General features: G+C 32.2%; 4 protein-coding genes, 2 long non-coding RNA genes and 1 other non-coding gene across 8 annotated transcripts; 5 read left to right on the forward strand and 2 right to left on the reverse strand.

The window, feature by feature from the left end:
* The first annotated feature begins 159 nt into the window (after positions 1-159).
* On the forward strand, positions 160-3145 carry LOC105840322 (60S ribosomal protein L27a). The gene is made up of 6 exons (XM_012687226.3): positions 160-271; positions 572-635; positions 1365-1462; positions 1820-1969; positions 2704-2836; positions 3014-3145. The coding sequence occupies exons 1-5, from the start codon at positions 269-271 to the stop codon at positions 2830-2832; spliced, it is 444 nt and encodes a 147-aa protein (XP_012542680.1). The 5' UTR covers positions 160-268; the 3' UTR covers positions 2833-2836; positions 3014-3145.
* LOC105840321 (splicing factor 3A subunit 2) lies at positions 3091-4929 on the reverse strand. Its single transcript, XM_028194838.2, has 2 exons — positions 4032-4929; positions 3091-3618 (listed from the first exon to the last, which is right to left on the reverse strand). The coding sequence occupies exons 1-2, from the start codon at positions 4575-4577 to the stop codon at positions 3340-3342; spliced, it is 825 nt and encodes a 274-aa protein (XP_028050639.1). The 5' UTR covers positions 4578-4929; the 3' UTR covers positions 3091-3339.
* Positions 4930-7009: 2080 nt separating this feature from the next.
* LOC118644821 lies at positions 7010-8066 on the forward strand. Its single transcript, XR_004962598.1, has 2 exons — positions 7010-7436; positions 7907-8066. It is a non-coding gene; the product is annotated as an uncharacterized LOC118644821 (long non-coding RNA).
* Positions 8067-13063: 4997 nt separating this feature from the next.
* LOC105840791 (WD repeat domain phosphoinositide-interacting protein 4) lies at positions 13064-15448 on the forward strand. Of its 2 annotated transcripts, XM_012687857.3 has the most exons (7): positions 13066-13391; positions 13465-13732; positions 13813-14053; positions 14323-14471; positions 14562-14663; positions 14748-14866; positions 14936-15448. In XM_012687857.3, exons 1-7 carry the CDS (start codon positions 13346-13348, stop codon positions 15043-15045), a joined length of 1035 nt encoding a protein of 344 aa, XP_012543311.1. In that variant the 5' UTR covers positions 13066-13345; the 3' UTR covers positions 15046-15448. The 2 variants fall into 2 exon arrangements, with proteins under 2 accessions (XP_012543310.1, XP_012543311.1); XM_012687856.3 differs by having other exon boundaries at positions 13064-13391; positions 14748-15448.
* On the reverse strand, positions 15413-16693 carry LOC105840792. The gene is made up of 4 exons (XR_001139410.3): positions 16175-16693; positions 15916-16003; positions 15797-15835; positions 15413-15630 (listed from the first exon to the last, which is right to left on the reverse strand). It is a non-coding gene; the product is annotated as an uncharacterized LOC105840792 (long non-coding RNA).
* LOC114255289 lies at positions 16402-16508 on the forward strand. The gene has a single exon (XR_003626576.1). It is a non-coding gene; the product is annotated as a U6 spliceosomal RNA (small nuclear RNA).
* A 126-nt stretch (positions 16694-16819) lies between the features above and the next one.
* LOC105840790 (phosphatidylinositol glycan anchor biosynthesis class U protein) lies at positions 16820-20008 on the forward strand. The gene is made up of 4 exons (XM_012687855.3): positions 16820-17455; positions 18183-18385; positions 18875-19559; positions 19642-20008. Exons 1-4 carry the CDS (start codon positions 17326-17328, stop codon positions 19893-19895), a joined length of 1272 nt encoding a protein of 423 aa, XP_012543309.1. The 5' UTR covers positions 16820-17325; the 3' UTR covers positions 19896-20008.
* Positions 20009-20930: the final 922 nt, after the last annotated feature.

Below are 20930 nucleotides of genomic sequence, written 5' to 3' on the forward strand. Positions count from 1 at the left end.
CATAAGCGCTAAGCATATACATAAGAAAATTGATTGATCTACAAGCACTTATATAAAAAAATAGACCAATCGAATTTTTTTATGCATATGCTTCTGCGCTTATGCAAGTTGTGTGGATATACCATTACACTTCACATCCGTCGTCAGTGCTTTTAACGCGCATGCGCAGAAAGTGCTCCAAACATACCTAGACGTTTTGATGGCTTGAACTTTTACCATTGGCAAAACTGGCACGGTTCTGTTCTTTTCTTTTGTCGTCTTTGCAGAGATGGTGAGTGTTTTTGTTTTAAGACATTTTCAGATTAAAGCCATCAATATCGGAGACATCGTTACTTTATTCACCATTTATTTGTGATAAACATACAATCGAGATTATCACGGATAATTCTCTGTATTTATTATACTCGCGAGAAGAATGTAATATATCTATGCCATATGAAATAATGTTAACCTGACAACAATCCCTATTCTACACATCAATTTGAAGCCATTTCAATTAATAATTTTTGTGTTAGTGATATTTTATTGTTAACATTTGTCCACATTTTATTTCTTTACTATGTTTTCTCAGTCTACACACAGAAAGAAGACCAGGAAACTTCGTGGACACGTGAGCCATGGCCACGGCCGCGTAGGTAAGTTTGCCTATACCTACCTACTACGTTGTAGTACCGTAACCACGCAAGAAAATAAATAAAAGTATGTTTTATTAAATAAATGCAGCATAGCATATTTGTAAATTTAAAATTTAATGCTTTTTTACCAATGTACATTAACTTTAGTTTTTAGAAATATACTTTCCAGTAACTACAATTGTATATATCTCATATATGATGATTTGCAACGGGCGGACTGAAAAGTGCAGTACAACACTTGTATCCCTGTAGATTGTTGCAATCTGATTGTCGTAAATATTAAAAAAAAATCAATCCTATAAAACAAATAATATAATGATATAATCATTCTATCAAAAAATTGGATAGTCAAAGTCATTTTGTATATAAATATATAATAAAAATATACTTAAAAAAGCAAGAATTTTTTAGTTCTTGATTTGTTTACATCTGCAACATAAAGATGATATAAAAGTGATTCTTTAGAATTGAAAAGAATACTCATTATTAGCTCTCAAGTGATACAATTGCTACTAGTCGAGGGTTGATATACGATGTCTTGTAAAATTTCAACTAAAGTTCTCAAATCAGATCAAAGATGCTTAATTTTTGTATATAACTACTTGACTTTTTACATGTTTGTTTTGATTTTTAAACTTTTAAATTTGTTCAATTTGTCTTTCTACTAAATAAGTATATAAAAAACATTATGATTTAATATATATATTTTTCCAATTTTGCATCTTTTAGGCAAACATAGGAAACACCCAGGTGGTCGTGGTAATGCTGGTGGTATGCATCATCATCGAATCAATTTCGACAAATATCATCCTGGTTATTTCGGAAAGGTGAGAATATTTGTACAATGTACACACAGATACGATTCTTGGCTGATCACTATCTGCAATTAGTTTTAATCATCCAATTGAATTTAAGAATTGCAAAACTCAATTGTTGGTATTTTTTTCTTGGAAAATAAATAAGGAAAACAAAATAATATGACTGCTTTTGTAAAGTTGATGATTTATAAATTTAATTGGCTGATTAAGCTAACCTGAGATGGCGAGATTGACTTTTAAATGATGAGACTACACTTTTCACCGGCGAACTGAATTACATTGATTGTATTTGAATAATCTGAATATTTGTAAGACACATATTGTTGAGACTTTGTATTTCCCAATTCACATTTCTTCATTTTGCAGCTTGGTATGAGGAATTATCATCTACGACGCAACACCAAATGGTGTCCCACTATAAATCTAGACAAATTGTGGACTCTGGTCTCCGAACAGACGAGATTAAAGTACAAAGATGTTGAAGGCAAAGCACCTGTAATCGATCTCGTTAAAGCGGTAAGGCATAGATTTTTAAATTGTAATTTTATATAATTGTTATATTCTTTAAACATATTTTTATATTTTCCCTACGTGATGATTTGCAACGGGCGGACTGAAGAGTGCTGTACAACACTTACATCCCTGTAGAATGTTGCATTCTGATTGTTATTAAATATATTTAAAAAAGCTATACAATCATAAAACATTAAATGTGATAATTCAATTATATTGAAAATTTGTACTTTCACATTTTGTTTATAAAACATACCAATCAATGACCTAGTTTACACCGTACGTTTAGTTCGCGACCTAAACACAATGGGTCACAACAATGTAAACACTCGCGAACTTGTTTGAGTCAGGCCACTTTTTCCCTGACCCATCTTAGGACATACGACGCGTGTAAACGGTGGTGTACCATAAAGTGGTACAAGGGCCATTTGCACCAAACTCTGATTAACTTAATCGTTGATTAGTCCATTAGAATTGACCAATCGTATTTGTCGTTAAGCAAAATTAACAAATGACTAATCAACGATTAAGTTAATTAGAGTTTGGTGCAAGTAACCCTAAGTATACCAGCAAATGCTAAGAGATGGACCTGCTTTATAGCGTACACATATAAACTACTTGCTTACATTAGTCCAAACTTATGTATAGGTCTACATGGTGTAAACAATTTGTTACTATCTTAGATCGCAGTATAGGTCAGATCGCGCGGTATAAACTAGGCCATTATTAACTTTCAGGGATATTATAAACTCCTGGGGAAAGGACGCCTTCCAAAACAACCTGTCATTGTCAAGGCTAAATTCTTCAGTAAACAGGCAGAGGATAAGATTAAAGCAGTTGGTGGTGCATGTGTTCTGTGTGCATAATCGAGTAAGTTTCTCTTTTTTTTGTTATTGGTAATATTTATTTGCTATTAGCCATAATGATACATTTGGCTGGAAACAATATTTTTAATGAAATGCTGTGTGTTGATGTAAATTGATGCTTTCTGACTAATAATTTTGTAAAATATTTTGAAGTTTATAGTAATATACATTTTATTTGCAGAAATTTAATCTCCATAAACGTGTACTTTGTAAGTACTCAACTTTGCTGAAACGTGCGAATTAAAAGATCAAGATTAATTTGGATGTATTAATGGAGGATGTATTTCGATGAAATAAAAACTTTTTTAGTACATTTCTCTTGTTCTTTGTGCCATTTTTACAAGTTGTCTTATACATTAATTTTTAAAGCTTATTATACAGTCCACATTATGCACTCTTGAATTTTGATCCATAGTAAGATTGATCTCTCATGTTGATAGTGAAAATAATGAATATTATTTTCACTATTATTTTTAAAAAATGATTTGACTCGGTCCAGTGAATATCTTATGCTATGTGAGGTGGTGGGGGAGGTATTTGCATTCCAGTTGCCAAAAGGGCTGGTGGTGGTGGTACTGGATTGAACATAGGTGGTCTAGGTGGAGGTGGTGGTACAGGCACCATTGGACCTAGTCCTGGCCTTATCAAAGGAACTGGTGGTGGTGGTACTTTGCCCACAGATGGCTTCTCATTCTTAAATGCAAACTGCAAGAAAAACTGCTTTGTGTCTTTGTTCCAATGAGTCCAAAATTTTCCTTCTGCCTTTTCGACTTCTCTACTAGGCACCTATAAAATCCAGAACAGGAAATTTAAAAAAAACTTTAGAACTATCACTTAAATTCAAACAAGCAGAAGTTTCTATTTTATTGGAATATATATTTGATCTATTGATAAAAGGTGATTTTTGGTGATCATTTGGTACATGTACCAAGGTTGATAATGGTAGGGGTGGAACTTATCCTGGTACGATGTACCACTATGAACGCTAAAACTGGTTCTTTTCTCTTTTTTTCGTACTGCAGATTTGGAAAAACTACCTTACTTCATTGCAAGGTATAGCTGGTATCAACCAGAAATGTACTAAAATGGTTAGCCACGCCTTAACCAAAAAGTACCAAACACGCGAAAACACCCTGGTACACTTTAGTACATGTACCAAACGATTGCCTAAAATGGTTGAAAATAAAATTTTTTCTTACTTTGAAAGCAATAGTTTCATATGGCTCAGCTGCAAATAGAAGATACTGCCACTTGCGATCTGGTGGCTCGACTCTTTGCTCATAGGCGGACATAAATCTATGTCGTGGTATCACATTGTCCGCCACCTCCGGATAATCTACTTGAAACAGTAGGCTTTGCTGGCCAGACTCTGGATCACGCTGCTTGGTGACCCGGTAACCAGGTCGACCGATCTTAACAAACTTCTTCGGCTCAACCCGAGGCTTTTCCGGCGCAAGGGTTTGTGGCGCTTCCTTGGCTTCCTTTGCAGCTCTCCTGGCTAAATTGGCCTGGTGTTTCTTGCCTTGCGTGTGCGCTAGGTAGCTACCCTCGTTGTTATGTAAAGTGAGACATAGTTTGCACTCGTATGAACCCAGGTGATTCTTCATGAAATACGGATCCTTATTCAAATCAATGGTCTCCAGGGCAAGCTGACGGAGCCGCTCCCGACGGTCGCGATTGCTCTCCGACCAGGAGGCGACGCCACCACCACCGGTTTTGCCGCCTGGACGATTCTGGAAGTCCATCGTTGCTTGCCGAGAGTGACAAATCTGTGTCGCGTCAGTAAAAGAATGGAAATTCTTGTTTACAACTCGTCAACGATATCGTAAATACAAATAACCTCACTCGAATTTGCTTGGATTATCGTATAACCGCGTTTCACGATGTTGCTAGTAGTGATGGGCGATACAGTATCGATATTACAAATATCGATACTTCAATACTCAAATATCGGTATTTTTGTATCGATACTTTATTATTCGATATTTTGGCATATCGATACTCAACCCCTGAATATCGATCTTCGATACACCTATGAATGTGGTCTATTCGACGCTACAGACCTAGTTTACACCGAGCACTTGGTACGCGTATCAAATAGTAAATAACTAGTGAATGTGTTTAATCATTGGTTGATCAGCTTAAATTCACTACTTGATACGCGTACCAAGTGCTCGGTGTAAAGGGTGCTTTCCATTTAGTAACACAAGTCGACACAAGCATCGTTCTATCTTTTTTTTGTTCAATGAGTAACAAAAATAGAACAACACTTGTGTCGACTTGTGTCATTAAATGGAAAGCACCCAAACTAGAGCATTAACTACAAATGCTTCGAAGCATTCTTAGGCCTAGTTTACATCGTGCATTTGATACGCGTATCAAGTAGTGAATTTAAGCTGATCAGCCAATGATTAAACACATTCACTAGTTATTTACTATTTGATACGCGTATCAAATGCACGATGTAAACTAGGCCTTAGATTGGTTAACTCATAAAATTCTTTGTTCTAATTGGTTAATCAAATGCTTCGAAGCATTTGTAAAAATCAAATGGATCGCATCTGTTTGTCAGATTAGCGTTTTCGATCAGCTTGGGTTAATTGCTCCGGGAGCGATTAATGACGTCATAAGGCCAATTACAGCTATTCTTCCGAAGAAGGGAATAACTGTGATTAGCCAGTTCTAACTTACATTATATTTAGGATGTATAACATAATAATCTGTACCCAGATAGCACAAAATATTTATAAAATGTTTATAAGAAGGAAAAATATTTATGATAAATATTTTGTACATATTTTTATGTCCGATTTGTCAGGTATAAAAAAAGTATATATATTCTTTAAAAAATATTTTTTGAAAATAAATTTGTAAGATATATATGAATATTTATGATAATATTTTGTGCTATCTGGGTAATAACAAATGTAATAATAAACAAATTCAATATTTTAGTTATTTTAAGTTTCAATTAGTTATTCTAAGTTTAATATAGAAAATAAGTTAATATAGGTTTAATATAGAAAATTCTCAAATAAGAGATAAATACATACTATTTACATAATATTTGTGATTTTTAAATTAAATGCAATATACCCAATGTTATTTTAAATTAATATTTTGTTTATGTAATTTTCAAGTATCGATATTAATAATATTGATACAAGACGTTCGATATTTTCTGCGTATCGATGTTTTTATCCACGATACATATCGATATGATGTATCGATACTTTTAGCTTGTATCGCCCATCCCTAGTTGCTAGATGAACAATTCTGAATATAGCATTGGGCCAGTTTGCGTTACTTGCACTTTTCGCACTTGAGGGGTGCGTTCGGGGAGACACTTGGCTTGTTCTTTTTTGCTGCACTGCTGTGCACTGCTGCACTGGTGCAACAGGTTAAAGCAGAGAGGAACCTTGAATTTATTCGCAAGAAAAACGTATTCGCAAATTCTGTTCTTACAGAAAAGTTGGAAATTTATTGGCTATTGTATGACTTTTAACCAATAAACTTGCAACTTTTCTGTTAGAGCGGATATTTGCGCATACGTTTTCTTGCGAATGAATTCAAGAATCGAGCCCCTGGGAGTAAACAAAATGGGCAAACCTCATTTCATATTTCTTACTTTCATTTGCAAGAGAAACGTATTCGCAAATTCTGTTCTTACAGAAAAGTTGAAAATTTATTGGTTATCGTATGGCTTTTAACCAATAAACTTGCAACTTTTCTGTAAAGGCCCTCACACATGAATTGACATAACCGTAACAGTAAGGTTTCGACCAATCACGTACTTGAATTAGCTAAAGACCTATAATCAAAGATTCGCCAATGGCGAACACAATTTTGATTGGTCACTTGAGTCACATGATTTATCCACCATTGCGTACCCACGCTGAGCGAGAAAGAGGGGAGAGTGCTCTGTGTTGAGCAGTATAGGTTAAAGGAATATGGCCGGTATTCATAGTCGGGTCTTATATTTAAGATCATCTTAAGTACTGTCTTAAGATGCCATCAACCAATCACAGAGCCGTATTAGCATCTTAAGACATTGCTTGAGACGATCTTGAAATAAGATTTGACTATGAATACCGGCCTATGTGTCAGAAATTATAAGGTAATTCAATCTCTGCATTCTCGAGAGTCACTATATTTTGACGATACACTCAGGAAGAACAAGAAAAATTAAATTTGCATCTGTTATATGGCTGCGTACAACTTGGAGCAGACTCGCATTGTTTACTATTTCCACTACTCCATACCCCAGCCCCAGACCCCAGCCCCCGGCTCGTGATGATTTGGCTATACCCACTGATCTCATTAAAGTGGATATGGCATAGGACGAAATAAGTGTGACCAATTGAAGGTTGTAGTCTCTGTACACAATATGGCGGTGTATACGAATACGAACACAGTTTACTGTGACGATGATACGAAATTCCACGTGTAATTAATTATTTATAGACGTAAATGTGTAGCAGTTTTATCCAAAATATTACTTTTTTATAATAAAAATAGTAAAATAGTAAAATAGTAAGATTCCAAAATTAAAAAATGTGTTTATTGTGGAAAAGGAAGTGAAAATAAACAACAAACGTTCATAGGTGAGTAAGGTTAAGTCTGAAAAGTTTAATAATAATATGTTTAATATATAATGTATCTGGATTCAAATATGTACCTCATAAGTACATAAGTATTTGTTGAATACACATTTTTATTATGTTGCTTTAAATTACAAATTTAAGTTTTAAGTGATATGTTTGTTTTGAATTCATATATTTTATGTTATAAAATATATTTATAATGTAACATTATTGTCATTATGTTTAAATAGCACAGCATGTGACTTGCAAAGTTTAATAAAGCACGCAAAATAACATTTTTCTATTACTACTTTTCTATTACTATTTTCTAAAAAACGCGATAAAAAAATTATCTTATTTTCTATTTGCTTCTATGCTGTGCATGTATATAGTGCATGTATATACATTTTATTATGTACATTATAATATTTTTACTTAAATATTAAATAAATCTATGCTAATTTATGTCTAATAGTTACTTTTTTTACAAGCTGCAAGTATGGATTACTACAACACAATTAAGGACACGAGGACAAAATAAGCTATAACAATACCCTTTAAACTTATTTATAAGTTTAGTAGTAGTAGTATTATTTATTAGTAAAATTATTTAACAAGATGGTCATAAATAAAAATTTACGATTTTTAGACACCTGCAAAATTTTATTTTTTAATCTTTTATTTATCCTCTTATTTAATAAAATATTTATATATTTTGACTCAATTTATACATAAAAATGTTATATATTACCAAATATTTTTTTAAATATTACAAAATATTTGTTATAAAGTCACTTACAAATGTCACTTACAATTATAAAAAAATACATAATATTAAATGTTATATGTATGATATAAAACAATATTATAAAAATTCAAATAAACACATTCCAGATTAATATTTTAGAACATTTCAAATTACTAAACATATACATTTTAATATATTTTGTAAATTAATTAATTTTTTAATTCATTTTTACTGGTTACATTATAATTATATTTTATATTTTTACAATATATCTTATTTAACACATATATTTTGTGTTAGTCATTCAAATTTTCCGCCAAAAGCGTGTACGCTGACTACAACTTTAATGGCTTCCGGTATTCTATTGGTCACACTTTTTTACCTCAGATTATTAGGGTATGCCATATCCACTTTAATGAGATCAGTGGCTATACCGGACCATGATGGAAGAATGTAAGGTGTGCTCGTTCTTGAGACGAATTTGGGATAGTTCTGCGCAGGGTACCAGGTACGGCCATATTCAACGTCACAGGCATGGCTGCGCCCATGCCGCCCATGGTCGGACGTTGCACGTCACACATGTCGCACGTCGCGTAATTAATAAAATCGCGTATGTTACGTATGCTGCCGCATCTCCAGGACAGTTAGACCGAAGGCAGAGAACAAAAACGTCGTAAGTCGTAGATGTCGTAGTATACTATTCTAGACTCTAGAGTAGTAGTATATTACGACTTACGTTTTTCTCTGCTTTACCCTACGACTACGACTACGACACCTACGTCTCGTTCTCTGCCTTCGGCCTTAATATTTCTTAAATCTCGTCAGCATTGTGCTATATGTTTTTCTCTGGCTAAAGTAAAAGTTTAATCTCTATTCCATTATCTTAAATTTCAAGTTATTCTTATTCACGTGAGGTTGCATTATGAAGTGGAAACAAAAAAAGATGAGAAAAATTACAAATAAAAAAAAATAATGCAGACCTTGGAATGTAATTTGTTTAAAAAAATAATTCTTTTATAATGATAAACTATAAAATACATAGAAATATGTTTAAGAATATTTTTACAAAGATTTTGTATAACTTGTATAGTTCCTTTATATTATGTTTGAATATTTATTCCTCTGAATTTTGTATAATTTTTACTTCTTTATGAAATAAAATACTTTTAACTTTTTATTTTTATGTTTATTTTATTTCTAAATCTAAATATTTGAAATTTAATTCAAATATTTAGATTTGTTTATATTTTGTTTGTTGTAAAATGTATTTCTACCTTTTTTCTACTATTTTTAATTCTACTATTACAATGTATTTCTACTTAATTAAATTAAAATTAAAAATGTATTAAATGTTACTACAAAAAGTCGTAAATAAAATTAGATAATTTTATTTTTAAAAAATTACTTTTATTAGTTTATGATTATTTTTTATAATTTAGATGTATATTTTAATCTACTTTTTATTATTAAATATCAAGATTGAGTATAAATTAAAAAATTTTGAACTAAATATAGTTAATAGTTTATAGAATTAATTTTATTACATTAAAAATTGTATGAACAAAAAACCAACTTTATCAAAAGTTATGTAAAATTAAATTAGAAAGTCATTTTAAAACGCATTATTTATATTAAATTAGAATATTGTAATTTTTTAAAAATTATCTTATAGTAAAAATAACGAAACAATCACAATTTAAACACAAATATAAGTTAAACCAATAATAATACATATGCCAAATTTAAATTGCCGCGACAAGATGGCGATATCTGGAGCACATTTCTTATTGGTTGTTAGACCCATATGCGCAAGAGCACACCTTGTATTTTTCCACCATGTACCGGACAGCATTGAGTTGTCACGAATCATGATGATAGTAGATGGTTGTGCTTATCATATATTTCGGTCCTAAAGAAAATTACTCGAATAGCCATTATCGTAAACACCCCGTGTATCTCTGGCTTAACTTATTGCACCAGTGTAGCACAAAAAAGAACAGTCTCCAGCTATAGCTCTAGTTTACACCCAGCACTTGGTACGCGTATCAAGTAGTGAATTTAAGCTGATCAGCCAATGATTAAACACATTTACTAGTTATTTACTATTTGATACGCGTACCAAGTGCTCGGTGTAAACTAGAGCATGGTCAAATCTTATTTCAAGATCGTCTCAAGCAATGTCTTAAGATGCTAATACGGCTCTGTGATTGGTTGATGGCATCTTAAGACAGTACTTAAGATAATCTTAAATATAAGACTATAAATACCGGCCCTAGATTTATCATCTCAAAGGTGCATCAGATTTATCGTATGATTTATCGTAAAAACTTCTCAAACGTGTTTTAAAATTTTATAAATGTATGTATTATAGTATATTATACTGTAAATAAATATTTTTAGTTAAAATGTATTATAAAATCTATTATAAAAACAAATTAAGTTTTATTGTTATGTTAATTGCTTTTCCAAATATAAAAAATAATTCCAAGGAAAATTTATAATAATTCAATATTTATACACAAACTAGAAAGAATAAACAAATGGAGAATATATTTTTACTTGTATACATATATTTTATATGTATATTAATATACTTTTACTTTTTTTAAATTTTTATAATTATTATAACTTTTATTATAATTCTGTTTATTTTGGTGCAACAGATATAGCTCTAGTTTACACCGAGCACTTGGTACGCGTATCAAGTAGTGAATTTAAGCTAATCAGCCAATGATTAAAAGCATTCACTAGTTATTTACTATTTGATACGCGTACCAAGTGTTCGATGTAAACTAGAGCATAACCCATTTGATATAGTGTAACATAGATAAATAAAAAATTAATTATTATTGAAAAATATAAATTATTGTGTTATTGTAAGCATAAAAATAACTCAATAAAAGCACAAGAGTACAACTAATAAAATAATGATGTACGCCAAATTCAAATTGCCGCGACAAGATGGCGGTATCTGGCATCAATTTTTTTATTGGTTATGCGCAAGAGCACACCTAGGCCGGTATTCATAGTCAAATCTTATTTCAAGATCGTCTCAAACAATGTCTTAAGATGCTAATACGGCTCTGTGATTGGTTGATGGCATCTTAAGACAGTACTTAAGATGATCTTAAATATAAGACCCGACTATGGCTTAGTTTACATCGTGCATTTGATACGCGTATCAGGTACCATATTCGTATCAAATTCGTACTAAATATTTAGTACGCACGATGTAAACGCTGCCGGATCAATTTGGTACGAGCGTATCAAGTAGGAGTATCGTACTAAACTGATACGCGTACCAAGTGATACAAATGTCGATGTAAACGCATAAAACGCATTTTAGAGAGAATTTAGCAATTGAGCATAACCTCAGTGCTAAAATCTAAAAACCGGTGTGAAAATGTCTTAGTAGGAGACATCAACATGAATTAAATTTGTATTATATTTTTCACAGTACATGCTTAGTACATTCGATGTAAACGCGCCCGTACTAAGGCTTTGGTGCGCACCAAACTTAATACGCGTACTAAGGTTTTGACGATGTAAACTAAGCCTATGAATACCGGCCCTAGGGTGCTTTCGGGGAGACGCTATTAGCGCTATCAGCATATCAGTTTATCCTTGTTCTACTTTTAATGAGTAATGAAGATGGACTAATGCTGGTAGCGCTAATAGCGTCTCCCCGAACGCATTCCTTATGTTCTTCCATCATGGATTGGACAACATTCAGTAATAATAAGGGTGCGTTCCGAAATCTACTGACAGTACTGACAGTACTGCTACTAAAGTTACTGGGTTTGAGCTGTTCCGAAACGCCAGTGAATACTGGCAACACTAAAAAACGGAATGCGTTTACAGTCAAACCAGCAACTGTTGATGCCATCATAAAAACCTAACTTTATACAATCTAATTATGGCAAATGTCAATGCAATTATAATTGCAGTGCAAGGTATTGTGAATGTTATTAATAGTGACAGTGACAGTTCATCAGACGATGAAGAAGAAATTCTAAATGTCTTAAACATGATTACTAAGCGTAGACCATTGGAATTAAGGCCACGCATAAAAAATTATATTGAAAATGTTATTGCTTTACTTTCGGATGAAGGATTCAAAGCACATTTTAGGTAGGAATTATAATAAAAAAATAGAATTTCTCTATTATTTCATTATTGAACAAAATATTGTGTGATATAATCATCGCGTGATTTTCAGAAACACTTCATAAATGTTATTGTCGCCATCAATAAGTTCGTATCGAACAGTTTCCATTGTTACAATTAATTTTTTAACAATCTCGTCAATTTTAATTATACACATTAATGTACGGCGGACGGCGGCCATATGCTTTACTGAATTTGCACTACCTCCGGACAATGTGTAAAATTAGCCGGAAGTCAGTAATTCCCTAGGGTCTATTTTTGTAGAATAGATAGTAATTTACAGTTGCTGACAGCACGCTGAAAACGATTTCGGAACGAAAAAACAGTACTGTCAGTACTGGCAGTAGATTTCGGAACATACCCTAAGAAATCAACTAATTCAAAGCCTACAATACACGATGCTTGTTTTCGTGCTGGATGGAAATACCTGGTCCTGATTGGTGCATTTCTGAAGATAAATAAATATGCACCAATCAAGACAGAGTATTTTCATATAGCAAACAAACTAGCACGAAAACAAGCATCGTGTATCTCTGGCCTAGTTTACATCGTGCATTTGATACGCGTATCAAATAGTAAATAACTAGTGAATGTGTTTAATCATTGGCTGATCAGCTTAAATTCACTACTTGATACGCGTATCAAATGCACGATGTAAACTAGGCCTCTGGCTTAACATGAGGTACAAAAGAAGTATCTTGTTTTAATGGCTTTTGGAACGCATCGGTCGATTTCCAATAAGATCAGAAAGACCTCTGCATCATCCGCATATCATGCTCGCTGAAATAAGAAAGCACTTGTTGACTGTAAATAATAAGAACATCGAAATTTGAATAATAATCTTTATGGTACTTACATACGATACTGCATTGACCGTGTATCATGGATTAGAAATTCAGAATGTCATTAAAAATCAATTTTTCTCAAAGAGAGAAAAGAATCCTGATTTCCGTTACAAGAAAAAACTGCTCCTGTTAACCCCGCTTTTGTCGATCATCTATCTTTGTGGATTACGATGGCTGCGAGAGGCATTCATAGCCTGAGATTCAATCAGGATCAAGGTAAATTTTAATTTGCAACTGAAACCACAAGATTCTCCATTCTTTTTGGATTGACATCATCTCTTATTGACAGGTTGTTTTACGTGCTGCATGGAGTCTGGATTGAGAATTTACAATGTAGATCCGTTAGTCGAGAAAGCGCATTTCGATAACGATTTAATGGGAAGCATCTCCATGGCCGAAATGCTTTGGAGAACGAACGTGATTGCCGTGGTGGGTGGTGGCAACCGTGCTAAATTTGCTGATAATACCGTTCTGATCTACGACGATCTGTCAAAGAAGTTTGTCATGGAAGTTACCTTTACCAGTCTCATTAAAGCAGTCAGATTGCGAAGGGACAAGTACGATAAATCCTGTTTTCTCAGTGTACATTTTTATATGTGCTACATTTGTTCTATAAAAGAACATTTTTATGTCATAGAATGATAGTGGCGCTACAGCGAGAGATTCATGTCTTTTCATTCCCAACGCCTGTTCGAAGATTATTGACGCTTGAAACTAGAGACAATCCAACAGGCTTGGTAGAAATAGCAACATTTGCAACAGCTCAGAGGCAATTGCTGGCCTTTCCTGGCCACAAACTTGGTAGTGTACAATTGGTGGATCTTGGAGCTACCGAGGCTAGTAGTTCCAGTGCTCCTGTAACTCTTTCAGCACATCAGGTACTTGGTACTTGGATTTTCCTTGTTCAATATAATATTGTCAAAATTTACTGATTTATTACTTTGAAATTATTGTTTATTTTCATGCAAAATTTTTTATATACAGGATAGAATCAAATCTAGATTTTTTTATGTTCAATAAGCAATTATTATACTAGTAAGCCAGTCACCATCTCAGTCACTTCAATTTGACAATTTATGAAAGCAGCTTTGTCTCAAATAATAAAATTAATTATTATATTCATGTATACATAATGTTATCATAACAGGGTGCATTAGCATGTCTGGCAGTTAATGGAAATGGAACTATGATCGCAACTGCATCCGTTCAAGGAACCTTAATAAGAGTGTGGGACTCTGTGCGTAGAAATTTATTAGTTGAATTGAGACGTGGTGCCGATCCTGCTACGCTCTACTGGTAAGTATACAAGATTAATATTGTCACATACCTAGCATAGTTCAATTAATGTTTCTCAATTTTCTAATGTTTTAATAATATTTCTTTTAGCATAACGTTTAGCAGAGACTCAGAATTCTTGTGTGTCTCAAGTGATAAAGGAACGGTACATATATTTGCTTTAAAAAATACCAGCTTGAATCGACGATCCACGTATGTGAATGATGCTACTTTACTAACTAGATAAATAGTTTTTATGCAGTTTATGTAATTTTATATATTATCTCGCTTTTTTAGCTTTTCAAACATGGGTTTCCTAGGCAATTATGTCGAGAGTCAATGGGCACTGGCTACTTTTACAGTACCTCCAGAATGTGCCTGCGTTTGCGCATTTGGCACACATAATTCTGTGATAGGTAGTATATTTATCTCGAAAAAAAATGTCAATACATTCTACTTATCCTCTTATTTTATTGTAATTACAGCTGTATGTATGGACGGAACGTTTCATAAATACGTTTTCACTGCAGAAGGCAATTGCAATCGACAAGCATTTGATGTCTTCCTTGACGTGTGCGATGACGATGATTTTTAACATAAGGCCTATCATGTGTGCATGTATGTATGTACGTGTGTGTGTGTGTGTGTGTGTGTGTGTGTGTGTGTGTGTGTGTGTACGTGTGTATACGTGTGTGTGTGTGTGTGTGTGTGTGTGTGTGTGTGTGTGTGTGTGTGTGTGTGTGTGTGTGTGTGTATGTGTGTAGTTAAGAGACTATGTATTTGCAACTTGAAATTTCTAGTCGGTTTACGAACGAAATTTCTCTGTATGTGATAATTGTACAGGTAATCGAATCGCTGATTACGTGGAAAGTGCATAAGTCATGGGAACATCAATATTCTCTGGAATTCATAAGTACCATCTCTTTTTATGACTTGTGTACTTTTCATGATTAATTATACAGTTTTAATAAATATTAACATTTATTTTGTACAACAAACAAGTCATTTTAATTTTATATCTGTTTCTAATACCTATCCTTTAGACAAAATTTTCCTAAGAGTACAGAAAGAAACTTTACATAACATGTAATTAACATGTTCAATTTTATAGAAACTTCCAAATAAATTTTATAGTTAAATTATGTAGGTCTGTTTGAAAGAGCTCGTTCTCGAATTTTCTCTGAAAAATTATTGTCACTTGAAGTAACAGTAATTTATTATATTACATTTAGTTGTTTATTAATAAAAAAAAAATTTACTATATGGTTCAGGATTCAACATAGGTTGTATCATGGAAACATAACAGGATATACCTATAAGTCCAAAGAAACCCCCAACAAACATACCATATCTCCAGCCTTTCAATTGCATAATTCCCAATAGATCTAAAAGAAAAAATCAAATACATTGAACATTATTCAAAACAAATAAAATTTACATAGATTAAAACTTTTTAAGTTTTTACCGTTTTAAACCTCTTTTTAGATTTTATAATTTCCTGAATTATAAAACTCTCATAATATCTTCAAATTAAATTCATTGCATAAAGATTTCTAGAAAAAAATGAAAAAAATTCTAAAATTTATAATATAGAAATTAAAAAAGACATTTTAAGAAAAATTTTCATCAGTAATATATTTAATATAATGTAATGACTTTGTTAAATTAATTAAAATACTAAAATTTGAATTGGAATATCATTAAAACATCACAATAACTCTTACCTCAAAAGTAATTTTATATTTGATTAATCATTAAATAATTTCCTATTTTTACTTGTAAGATGTTATCTACAGCATTTGATACTCCACGCCTATTCTTGAGGTTATGTCGCGAACGTAGTGCCTAATTTCACCGCTAGACGATGAGAATATGTAACTTTCTGTTTTTCTCGTTAGTACACTTGAATGTATCATTCCGTATATAAGCAATGTTGTAGAAAAACTTCATCGTACTTGCTTCGGCAGTACATATACTAAAATTGGAACGATACAGAGAAGATTAGCATGGCCCCTGCGCAAGGATGACACGCAAAATCGTGAAGCGTTCCACATTTTTTGCTATTTATGTGTTTATTATTTAATCATTATCGAAATTACATGATAATTAACATTATGACATAAATGTTCTAATAACCAATTGATAAAAAAGACGAGTTTTATTATTTTTATTAATGATTAATGAAATAAAAAAATTACAATCTACAGAAAACTTTCTTTTTTATCTGTCATGATTAAAAACTATTTTATATACATATGTACACTCACATACAGGCATGCATTTATAATTTTTTTTATATTAAAATATGTTACTGTACTGTTTATGCTACTAAACTAAAAAAATAAGTAAAACAAGTTACAATTTTTTAAGTTTGTAAAAATAATGTTTTAATTTTTCATTAATAATTTTCTTAAATAACATTTATATTTATGAAAAAAGGTTGCTTTAGGAATAATGGTTTAATTCGTTAAAATAAAAACTGATAGTAATAACAATTTTTAATTTATAACATTTACGTTCTGCAAAATGTACTATTTTGCATGTGCTACAGATATGTGTCATGCGTCGTATCGTGTAGTGTCGCGCGGCGTGTCTTTCTCGATTTCTTGGCATTCATGTGATGATCAACAATCAAAACATAATTGTAGATAAGCGTAGGCATATCGCGCGAATCTACTGACGCCCGAGTCGGGGCAAGTACTCCGCAAGACTGTCAGTTTATCACAGTTTATCAATAAAACGGTGTCTTATCAAAAAATATGGAAAATATGCCTTCCCAGACCAGACGCCGGTGTTACGATAAGGTTACGTCTCCGTGAGCGGGACAAATGAATCGATTGTGGTAGTGACAACGCGAACATTAAATAAAGCGATCATGTCGAGAAAGTGGGTGTCAAATTTCGCGTTGGCCGGCACCATCAGGTTGTTAATAATGAATTCAGAGTATCAAAAAATAATCTGCAATCGCGTCGAGATTTCTACCGCCTTGAACTCCTGGAAGAGAGGTTAGTCTCAACTGCCTTAATTCGACTTTTCTACAGGACAAACCTAATTTTGTCGCGGTCATGTTTCAATATTTTTATTTTAAACGCTAAAACATCACTCTTTACACACGATGGTTCTTGACATCCTCTCTACACATGTTGACTCACGATACTTAATTTTCATTATTTTTAAAAATTAAAAAAAATATTTTTTTAAATACTCTTAGGTGTATATACTTCATATTTTAGGAAATATTTGTACAGATGTTTATTTTGAAAAATTGTATATAAATGTTATAACTCATTAGTATGTTTAGTTTTTCAACAAAAAGAAATTTTAATTGTAAAAAAACGATGAAATTTTAATTGTATGTACAGAATAATATTAGAACTACTTATGAAGAAAACAAAATTAACAATTTAATACTACATTTGTACATTACTACAAAAGTTATAGGAAGTCTCAGAGTATGGTTTGTTTTTATTATATAGAATACAATAAAATTTATTACTCTTCAAGCATAACAATTTGCCAAGGACTTGGTGGACAAATAATCATATCTATCTACTTCAAATCTATTTACTTAAATCCACCTGACTAGATTCTTATATACTTTATTATAAATTTGAGTAACTTTCAAACCAATCATTTTATCTGTTTTAGCAGTTTTAGCATTGAATATAATTTTGATTAATTAGGGACATATTGATTTCGTAGTCTTTGTTTAATCTGTTTTTGATTTCACAGTAACTGAAGGAGTTTACCTGCACAAGTTTGGCATAGACCCATACGAGGGAGATCTGTTTCACGAAACTCCAATTGGATTGTATGTGTTCAAACTGATGCAGGAATACTTACCACAGTGGGCATTATTTTTGCTATTTGTTGTTGTTGACCTAACAACTGCCCTATGCCTTGCTCTTGCTGCCAAACATTATGCAATTGAGTTGGTCAGTACAGTATTATAATTAACCCTTCTATCTTCTTTGAATTTTTTGTTACTAGGATCACTACATCAATGCCAGTAAACAAATAAAAATACCTTAATATAATTATCTTGAGCAAAAAATAATAGTTTAATCTTTGTAAAAATAAAAATTAGATTTAAAGAATATTAATTTGTAATTTATTATTTTCAAGTCTATTTTAACAATTTTTCTTAAACAGTTAATTACTGCGACACAGTAAACCTAAGTAATCTCTTACCGTCGCTGATCAGAAAACTTGAAAAAAATAAAACAATTTTTTTCAGAAGAAATTACATTAACAAATAAAATTAAAAGTCAGAAAAAAGCTTTTAAATAAAATATTAGTAAGAAAATTAATTAAAGTTTGGAATTGAAAAGACCCAAACATAACAGCAAAGCTGATTAAATATGTCTAGTTCGAAGTTACATTTTGTGTTAAGAATCCAACATTAACTTCAATTTAAATTACAGGCAATGAAAAAAACACGACAAGAAAAGGATGAGAAGCCTAATACAGATAGTTCCAGCACGTCCGCTTTGTACGTTTCCGCAGCGTATCTGTTCAATCCGTACATAATACTGAACTGCATTGGTCTGACGACCACAGTTTTTACCAATCTACTTTGTTCAATCGCGCTGGTGTCGATGACTAGACGTTCTGTGCTCTGGAGTTGTGTTTCAATAGCTTTACTGACATTGCAAGGACTTTATCCCATATCACTCATGGTACCAGCAACTATCTATGTCGCTAATACGGCAAAGAATAAAAAAACGAGTATTGTTACGATGTTAATCGTATTTTCGAGCATCCTGGCGGCCTTGTTCGCCGTTTCTTACTGCATTATGGAAAGCTGGTCTTTCTTGTGGAGTACCATTGGCTTTATCCTAACTGTTCCCGACTTACGTCCGAATATTGGCCTATACTGGTACTTTTTTACGGAGATGTTCGAGCACTTTAGATGGCTCTTCATCGCATCCTTCCAGATAAACGTCAGTTTACTCTACATAGTCCCTCTAGCGCTGCGATTACGACGCGACCCAATGTTACTGGCGTTCTCCTATTTAGCGATCGCTGCCATATTTAAATCTTATCCCTGCATTGGAGACGTCGGCTTTTATATATCTCTACTGCCACTGTGGAAACACTTATTCCAACGTGAGTTGAACTCTTAGTTCTATTGCAAAATTCAAAACGATACGAATTGTTTTTCAACATATGTTTCACTTTTTTTTTCTAGATATGCAACAAGGATTTATTGTAGGTTGTTTTATACTGTTTTGCACGGTCTTTGCCCCAACTGTATGGCATCAGTGGATCTATTCTAGATCGGCGAACGCTAATTTCTACTTCGGAGTAACTTTGGCATTTGCAATAGCACAAATCTTTCTTCTAACGGACATCTTGTTCGCCAGTGTGAAACACGAGTTTGCAGTTCAGCATGGTATCAATAAAAAAGTTAACGGAAATGAGGCCAAATTGCTGCTCGAATAAAAACATGCTTTTCTAAATAGAAATAGTATAATGTAAACCCTGCCGATGAACAATGACAAATGATCGTGTCTTTGAATCATTTGCCATATAAAAATAAATAGTTTTTTACAAAACTAAATTTGTCTTTCTTTTGATTAGATACATACGTTTATTTAATTAAAATATCACAGTACACAAATTAATTTATAAAACTTATGAAACTTATTTTTAAAATATATATTACATGTAAAAAACTAAGATACAATGACCCTTATAGCTAGAATTATACGAGTTCGCGATAAAACTTTTTTTACGTAAAAGTTCATTTTCAAATTATACAATTATTAATTATAGTAGAAAATATAATATGTAAAAAATCTTATATAAAATCTTTTGTAAATTATTTGCATTAAATATTGTACATTACATATTGTATTCTTATAATTCCATAGAACAATCATTTCATTCATCTCATATCTCTGATATTAAAAAAAAAAAAATGTTTTTATATAACATATAGGTTATTATAAAATAAAACAAATATTACTCGATATTAAAGTATTACATAAATATTACATATTTCTGTTTCATACTTAATATTTAATAATATTGTTTTTTGTAGAATTCAATGCTTTAAAAACGATGATGTTTAATTGTCTCGGAGTTAATACTGAATATTTTATTTTTACTAGTAACTTAAAAAATAATGCTTAACTGTTTCTTATTGAATATTTATACATACTTCTATATGTATATGTGTGCGCGCGCACGCGCACACACACATGAGGACAGAAATGCTTTCTCTCATACCAAGTTTCACACATATCGGAATATGTGTGGGTATTCGGTGCATGTGTCCGTTTCTTTTCATAATACACGATATTTTGTATTATGTGTTATATGTATCATTTCTGTCCCTGTATATATTCCTTAGATGATTCAAAACAATAAAATAATGTCTTGAACTGCATACTGACTTACTGATACTTTCATCTTACAGTTAAAGTCGTTATCGATTTAACTTTATTGCATTAATAAAACAATATATCAGATTGC

Source organism: Monomorium pharaonis, chromosome 3, assembly GCF_013373865.1.
Source record: "Monomorium pharaonis isolate MP-MQ-018 chromosome 3, ASM1337386v2, whole genome shotgun sequence".
NCBI lineage: Eukaryota > Metazoa > Arthropoda > Insecta > Hymenoptera > Formicidae > Monomorium > Monomorium pharaonis.

Coding starts and splice junctions, on each gene's coding strand:
- LOC105840322 (XM_012687226.3), top strand. Junction 1,463..1,819: donor ATCCTGGTTATTTCGGAAAG/GTGAGAATATTT, acceptor TTCATTTTGCAG/CTTGGTATGAGGAATTATCA. Junction 1,970..2,703: donor TAATCGATCTCGTTAAAGCG/GTAAGGCATAGA, acceptor ATTAACTTTCAG/GGATATTATAAACTCCTGGG.
- LOC105840791 (XM_012687856.3), top strand. CDS start 13,346: ATGGCTGCGAGAGGCATTCATAGCCTGAGATTCAATCAGGATCAAG. Junction 13,392..13,464: donor GAGATTCAATCAGGATCAAG/GTAAATTTTAAT, acceptor TCTTATTGACAG/GTTGTTTTACGTGCTGCATG. Junction 14,054..14,322: donor TAACTCTTTCAGCACATCAG/GTACTTGGTACT, acceptor TTATCATAACAG/GGTGCATTAGCATGTCTGGC.
- LOC105840790 (XM_012687855.3), top strand. CDS start 17,326: ATGTCGAGAAAGTGGGTGTCAAATTTCGCGTTGGCCGGCACCATCAGG. Junction 18,386..18,874: donor AACATTATGCAATTGAGTTG/GTCAGTACAGTA, acceptor TTTAAATTACAG/GCAATGAAAAAAACACGACA. Junction 19,560..19,641: donor GTGGAAACACTTATTCCAAC/GTGAGTTGAACT, acceptor TTTTTTTTCTAG/ATATGCAACAAGGATTTATT.
- LOC105840321 (XM_028194838.2), bottom strand. CDS start 4,577: ATGGACTTCCAGAATCGTCCAGGCGGCAAAACCGGTGGTGGTGGCGTC. Junction 3,619..4,031: donor ATGAAACTATTGCTTTCAAA/GTAAGAAAAAAT, acceptor TGGATTTTATAG/GTGCCTAGTAGAGAAGTCGA.